The sequence below is a fragment of the Gymnoscopelus braueri genome, assembly GCF_963280865.1.
Source record: "Gymnoscopelus braueri genome assembly, chromosome: 16".
NCBI classification, from domain to species: domain Eukaryota; kingdom Metazoa; phylum Chordata; class Actinopteri; order Myctophiformes; family Myctophidae; genus Gymnoscopelus; species Gymnoscopelus braueri.
This window is the reverse complement of record NC_137616.1, coordinates 24939957-24948054: the sequence shown is the minus strand read 5'-3', so window position 1 is coordinate 24948054 and position 8098 is coordinate 24939957. Positions and strand designations below refer to the sequence as shown.

Sequence of the window (8098 nt, the reverse complement as noted above, 5' to 3'; positions counted from 1 at the left end):
TGGGTAATTACGCAGGAGCATCTCTGCATCCTGGTAAAGATAATCGAAGCACTTCTTTTTCGGCCAGAACAACCTAGAAAAGGGAGAAAAGGGTCAATACAAATTCTAAACCTATAGGCAGTGTTGTAAAGTAACTAAGTACATTTTACTACAAGTACTGTACTTAAGTACAATTTTGTGGTATTTCTACTTTACTGCAGTATTTCCAGTTTTTCAGTACTCCACTACTTCTCAGAGGCAAATACATGAGCTTGTAGATCTGCTATTTTCAAAATATTTGTATACACTTGAAAATATATTCTGCATAATGAGTACTTGAAGTAGGCTACATTTTGATACCAATACTTTTGTACTTTTACTCAAGTTAATTTTGAATTCCAGACTTTTACTTGTAACAGAGTATTTCTACATTGCAGCATTGATACTTTTACAGAAAAGTAAAAAATGCGAGTAGCCTACTTTTTCCACCACTGTGTGCATAGGCTAGAAGGCTAGTGGTTATCAAAGTAGGCCTAAACAACCCGAATATATTTAGAGATTGAACTTACTTCACAGGGTGAGTGAACTGGAGGCACTTGGGGTGTTTGGCTTCGGGGAAGACTTCATGATGCTCAGAATCAGGCTGTGGAGAGGACAAACATGTTTCATGTTAACCAATGATCATCATACTATTATCAACATCATAGCAGGCTACACACGTTTTCCACAAAATAATGCTTGATTCTGAACACTGCGTGGGGGACTTACCATATTGTGTGCCACAGCTGTAGTCTCGTTTTTAGTCCATGGTCTCCACAAAGCATTAGCCTGCTGGTTAACTGAGTTTCCTCCAGTAAATAATAGGCCTGCAGAAGATAATCCACTCTGTGCGGTAAAGGTCTCCATGACTCCTTGTGATGATGGTTATTCCTTGTCCTGTTAGGATGTCTGAATGGAAGTGGTGTGGAGGAGTCAGCCATGGATGCCTCTATTTATCGGCCACGCACAACTCGTGCCAAACTGCTTTATTGACACGTCTCCAAGTGTCCATGTGCCACCATGTCAGAGGTGCGAAGTCACACTTCAGCAAACCTCAGCCCATGCCATATGGTAACTTTCCTTACTTCATCTCAAATTAAATTAAAGTTTTTCTTGGGATAGCCTAATGGAGTGGTTCCCAAACGTTTTCATTAAGGACCCTAAAATTGACACTTATTAGCCCGCGGACCCCCATTTGAAAAGATATGCCAGGGACCCCCATAAGAGAAGATGTTGGCTCTAGCAGTGATTTTCAACCATTTTGATTTCAGGGACCCCCAGTTTGACATGCATTTAGGCTACGGACCCCAATTTATATAATAAAATCGATGTTACTGGGAGTGTACCAAATGGCTCCGTTTGGTTCCATTTGTACACTAATATATTTTATGCCTAAAAGATATGTGTTGTTGAAGTGTTTCAAACATTTATAGCAATAGAAAAAGCAGATCTACAAGCATTGATTAATGCATCACAATTCCATGCTGTGAGCTTTCCAACAGCCATGTAGGGTTAAAGTGGTTAAAACGGATTGCTATTAACAACTTTAGTTGGTGAAACCCTGGAACCCCATCAAGTAGCCTGGACCCCGGACCCCACCTTTAGAACCACTGCTTATAGATTGTAGGCTACATTCACAGCAGCTATAAATATATATTTATGCTCTAAATAAGGCACGTGTGTTGGCTAATAGCCTACACGTGCCAATTAGAGCACCAGAGAGAGACAGATAAACAGCTATTTATGTCTATTCAACCACATTTGTTGCCGATCAAGATTATTAGGTTGCAACGTAAACCTATAGATTATTTGTAATTCAAGAGGACTCGTTCAGAATCTGTGGTGAGACATTGTTTTAACATGTATTTAAAATCTATTTAAAATGTATTTTCCTGAGAGGCGCATGCTGCCTCCAGCCGTTTGTCTGGGAGGTGTGAAGAAGCACGTGCCTCATCAGGCTGCTGGTGAGTTGCCAAGTCCGCTTATTATAAGCGACTTTGGGCTTCTTTTTCTGTAAAGTTGCTTGTAAATATTGGTGGTTGCGATTTGCGTTTTTTGGGCTTGTTTCTAAATCTAAAGTGTAGTTGGCTAGTTGCATATTTGGGCTTGTTCCCTAATGTTGTTTAAACTAGTGTTTCTCAGACATTTTCAAGTCAAGGACCCCCAAATTAATTTGTATTTGTCTGCGGACCCCCATCTGAAAATATTTTATGCCAGGGACCCCCATACAAGATTTGTGTTGTTAAAAATGTTTCAAAACATATTCCAATTTTTTTCACACCTTTAACTTTAAATTTAAAAGGCAAGGGCTCGCTTCTTTTGGGCTTGTTTTCATAGACCCTGGTTGCTTGTTTCTCTCGTAAAACCTGGCAACGCTGGCAACAGGCTACTGATGAGGTGAAGAGTCCATTGGGGGTTGATGATGGTTGTTGTTGTTGTTGGGGGTGGAGGAGGGAGGGATAGCGAACACGCGCCAGTCTTGTTTATATTGCAGCTTTGACTGTGGTTGATTTATTGACCTAACGTCATATAGCTTACTCAGATTTCATACCCCAGGAATTCTTCCTCCAAAAGTAGCCTAGACTATATTAGGCTACATATTGGATTTGAATAGCCTATACTTGCTATTGTTAGTGTTATTGGTGTTATCATTAGCCTACTAATGCTGGATGATTATTTTGGTCTTGTTGAACAGTGTTGAACTCATTTCCTGCACTGATCATGGGAAAAAGAATGTGTTGGTGTTTATAAGTATAATTTTATGATAATTACACATGCGAGTGTTTCTGTACAATATGCATTACACCTGTAATTATTCCCCACGCATAGACTAACAAGAAGGTTTTTTTTGTTTGTTTTTTGTTTGTTTGTTTCTTGCATTGAGTGGACTTCAACGATTCTGTTCTGGAAAGGCGCCCAGTCTCAGTTCAGAACATGTTGTCCTCTCTGACCTCACATTGGAGCAGCACTAAGAACGATTTAATTGAGGATACTATGAACAGACAGGCAGGTAACTGAATGCATGTTGAATCTAAATACTGATACAAACTGGCTGGATATACAAGTAGAATATCCATACTGAAATAGGAGAGGATCCATAAAACCAGTTTCTGGGAAGCGTGTGGCCGAACACAGTTCACCGTGTGTGAGGTGTGTATTCCTCACACCTAACTTATGAGCACTGACTCTAGTCTGGCCTACCTCTCACCTACCCCTGGGAAAGGACAACCGAGGTCATGAGAAGTTGACCAGGCTTAAAGTTCATGAAAGTTCACCAAACTAGACAAGATTTTGTGGTGAATGAGTCAAGAATAAGACCAACAGAAGATAATTGTGATCATGTTTGAGGAGAAATTCTGCTTTTAGAAGCATTAATCTTTTCACATTTACAGTACACCATGCAGCTTGCACAAAACATGTGCCCTTATTTTAATAATTGTAATTTTACTACAGTTTTATTTACACAGTGTGTATTCTTATTATTTGTCTTGCATAATACAAGCTTTGGTGAGGGTAATGTTATATTTTGTTCATTATTGATGGTGCTTCTTTCTTATTCTGCCACAGTACTTTTTCCTTGCCCTGTAACTGTATCTTGACTGCTGTGCTGCCTTTGGCAACTGAATTTCCCTTGCGGGGTCAATAAAGGTCTTATCTTATCTTACGTTATCTTGTCAGATTTACAGCCTGCATGGGCAAGTAATAGCAGGTGGAGGGAGGGATGCACAGGGAATATGAAGGCAAACAAACCAGAATAAAACAATTATCTTTAGCAACAAATTGGTACAATACATAATAATATACTGTAGGTTAATATATATTATAATCTAGGTCTAGGAGGATGAACATCATGCGTTGTTATTTAGACCTGGAGGTGAGCAAATTTCACACCCACATAAGTGGCACTTATGACTCACCCTCACACCTAACCCTGGGAAAGCATGCACGCATCAGGGGTTGTAGAGTTCATCCTTTTCATTAAAGTTATGTATATATATGTATACATATAGCTATAGATCCACGTGACCTGTATGCAACAGTGTATCTCAGAATAGCTCATATTTTTTTGAATACTTTATATTTATTGAGTTTTTTCTGATAACAAAATGGGCATAGTGATATTACAAAATAAACACATCATTTAAACAAATCCCCTTTTCCTTTTTCTATAAAGGGTTCTGTTGACCAATATCATATTGGACAATATCTGACATAAATGTTTTGGTCAAATATTGACATGCTAATGTCAATCAGTTTTACACTTCTAAATAAGTATAGATACAGAATTTACAGTCACAACTTTCTTTCAATTACAAATGCATCAGAAGTTCTAAGCATTTGTAACTTCAGAGAGAAGGGACTGGAAATGTTTAGTTTGGACAAAGCGGATCTCAAGTTCAGGTACTGTAGGGCCACACACTCCAACTTGCTTTACATGCAGGCTCCACGCTCAAGGTGTGTAAACTTCGCACCCTCCAAAAACACATAGAGGTTCCCACGAAAGGATGTCTGACACCAGGGCAAGTTGAAGAGGTCATACAGTAAAGCTGGGCTGTAGGGTAGCCTACAACATGGAAATATTTTAAATGAAGAAAAAAAGAAAGAAAGATGTGGCAGACATTATTATCCATAATTCAAATCTCAGGCTCATTTCAGACTTTTTAAAAGGTGACCATGGATACCTAGGCCTAACAGGCAACTATTTGTGCAGCCTGCCCTGCACAAATAGGCCTAAGGCATATTCATTTACACACTTATGCAAGAGTCAATTCATCCACCAACTTTCATACCCTCAAGTCAACTCTGGACTTCATCTCCACCAGAAATGCCAGGTGCTCCTACAGTGCAGTAGCACTCAGTGCTATTTCACACCCTGCAATTCTTGCACCAATGTCAGTACGTGTTGGTCTAAAATTCACACTTAAGGAACTTTAGGGAGATTTAAATGTTCGATTAGCAACTTTATTTCAAAATTAGTTTTTTTTTATGGACTTGCAACTTTCTTTAAAGACTAGCACTGGCAACTGATCACTGACACTTCGTAAAAAAAAGAGATGAATTCAAATACAATTTGTCTGTCTTTGGTGCATATCAGATTAACTCCTAGCAGCACATCATACAGAAGCAGGTAAATAATGGGCCTGTAGCTACAAATCTCAAACTGCATAATGCAAAAATCATGTCCAACCAGACAGCAATGCAAAGGAAATAGGCTACAAGCTACCCCGGTTGGTCAGAGGGACAGGCTACGCCCTGAACCTCGTGTTAAATATTGGCACGCGAATGGAAGTGACAGTGTGACACCTGACCAGTTCAACTGGCCTGGTGTCACTTCCACTCCCGTGCCATCTAAATTTTAGAGACTTTTGGTGGGTTGTGTCTCTTTTTCTATCCTGCCCTTTTGACACTATTCCAACTCTGAATGCTGTTATACTGTGTTTGTTTGTGTGTGTGTGTGTATGTATGTATATATTTTATATATTTATATATATATATATATATATATACAGTATACACAAATTATTTTTTATATATATAATTGTGTATACATTTTCTTGTGATGACCATGTGTGTGCTGAACTGTTGCCTTTGACATATAACTGCCTTGCCCATGGGACTGTGTTTTATCATGTCTGTGGACTGTAAAGTAATTGCCCTTTAGGATAAATAAAGTTGTGAGAATCTCAACCTGAATATTCTTGCCTTTCTTTACTTGTGTTCACCTGTTGATAGCTAGGCTAAACCACAAATATGCCAGGGGTAGAACTTCTTCTTCTTTTAAATTCAATATGATTTTATTCCAATGTAAAAGTACAAAAGCAGGTAGACATGTCAGCAATAACTTAAATTGACAGCATAAGCTTGTCTTGATATAAAAAGGAAGCCATATTTACAGTTATTTACAAAAATAAATTAAACAAAATATATTATTTCACTGTACATCGATATAAATAAAATAAAATTAAATTAAGTATTCAGACAATAGAGTCATTTAATTGAGCTCCTTGTTGTCTTCCTCTTCGTCGTCGTCGTCACTCATGTCTTCATCACTACTGGAGTCTTCATAGATACAGATGGTTGCTTGGACTGGGTAATTACGCAGGAGCATCTCTGCATCCTGGTAAAGATAATCGAAGCACTTCTTTTTCGGCCAGAACAACCTAGAAAAGGGAGAAAAGGGTCAATACAAATTCTAAACCTATAGGCAGTGTTGTAAAGTAACTAAGTACATTTTACTACAAGTACTGTACTTAAGTACAATTTTGTGGTATTTCTACTTTACTGCAGTATTTCCAGTTTTTCAGTACTCCACTACTTCTCAGAGGCAAATACATGAGCTTGTAGATCTGCTATTTTCAAAATATTTGTATACACTTGAAAATATATTCTGCATAATGAGTACTTGAAGTAGGCTACATTTTGATACCAATACTTTTGTACTTTTACTCAAGTTAATTTTGAATTCCAGACTTTTACTTGTAACAGAGTATTTCTACATTGCAGCATTGATACTTTTACAGAAAAGTAAAAAATGCGAGTAGCCTACTTTTTCCACCACTGTGTGCATAGGCTAGAAGGCTAGTGGTTATCAAAGTAGGCCTAAACAACCCGAAAATATTTAGAGATTGAACTTACTTCACAGGGTGAGTGAACTGAAGGCTCTTGGGGTGTTTGGCTTCAGGGAAGACTTCATGATGCTCAGAATCAGGCTGTGGAGAGGACAAACATGTTTCATGTTAACCAATGATCATCATACTATTATCAACATCATAGTAGGCTACACACGTTTTCCACAAAATAATGCTTGATTCTGAACACTGCGTGGGGGACTTACCATATTGTGTGCCACAGCTGTAGTCTCGTTTTTAGTCCATGGTCTCCACAAAGCATTAGCCTGCTGGTTAACTGAGTTTCCTCCAGTAAATAATAGGCCTGCAGAAGATAATCCACTCTGTGCGGTAAAGGTCTCCATGACTCCTTGTGATGGTGGTTATTCCTATGTTAGGATGTCTGAATGGAAGTGCTGTGGAGGAGTCAGCCATGGATGCCTCTATTTATCGGCCACGCACAACTCGTGCCAAACTGCTTCATTGACACGTCTCCAAGTGTCCATGTGCCACCATGTCAGAGGTGCGAAGTCACACTTCAGCAAACCTCAGCCCATGCCATATGGTAACTTTCCTTACTTCATCTCAAATTAAATTAAAGTTTTTCTTGGGATAGCCTAATGGAGTGGTTCCCAAACGTTTTCATTAAGGACCCTAAAATTGACACTTATTAGCCCGCGGACCCCCATTTGAAAAGATATGCCAGGGACCCCCATAAGAGAAGATTTCAACCATTTTAATTTCAAGGACCCCCAGTTTGACATGCATTAGGCTACGGACCCCGATGTAATGGCATTTCTAACTCTTGGAACCCAATTTATATAATAAAATCAATGTTACTGGGAGTGTACAAATGGAACCAAACGGCTCCGTTTGGTTCCATTTGTACACTAATATATTTTATGCCAGGGACCCCCCATAAAAGATATGTGTTGTTGAAGTGTTTCAAACATTTATAGCAATAGAAAAAGCAGATCTACAAGCATTGATTAATGCATCACAATTCCATGCTGTGAGCTTTCCAATAGCTGATGTAGGGTTAAAGTGGTTTAAAACCGATTGCTATTAACAACTTTAGTTGGTGAAACCCTGGAACCCCATCAAGTAGCCTGGACCCCGGACCCCACCTTTAGAACCACTGCTTATAGATTGTAGGCTACATTCAAAGCAGCTATAAATATATATTTATGCTCTAAATAAGGCACGTGTGTTGGCTAATAGCCTACACGTGCCAATTAGAGCACCAGAGAGACGACAGATAAACAGCTATTTATGTCTATTCAACCATGTGTTGCCGATCAAGATTATTAGGTTGCAACGTAAACCTATAGATTATTTGTAATTCAAGAGGACTCGTTCAGAATCTGTGGTGAGACATTGTTTTAATATGTATTTAAAATCTATTTAAAATGTATTTTCCTGAGAGGCGCATGCTGCCTCCAGCCGTTTGTCTGGGAGGTGTGAAGAAGCAC

The 8098-nt window shown here is 38.8% G+C and overlaps 1 protein-coding gene across 1 annotated transcript in view; it reads left to right on the top strand.

Annotated features, from left to right (window-relative positions):
• Nucleotides 1-8056: 8056 nt before the first annotated feature.
• The window catches only part of LOC308102901 (melanocortin-2 receptor accessory protein 2A-like), a gene marked incomplete at both ends in the record, with an annotated part of 12190 nt that continues 12148 nt past the window's right edge, over nt 8057-8098 (top strand). The window contains one exon of the mRNA XM_080452754.1: nt 8057-8098. This exon is cut by the window's right edge and continues 19 nt beyond it. Coding sequence (XP_080308880.1) covers nt 8057-8098 — 42 coding nt within the window.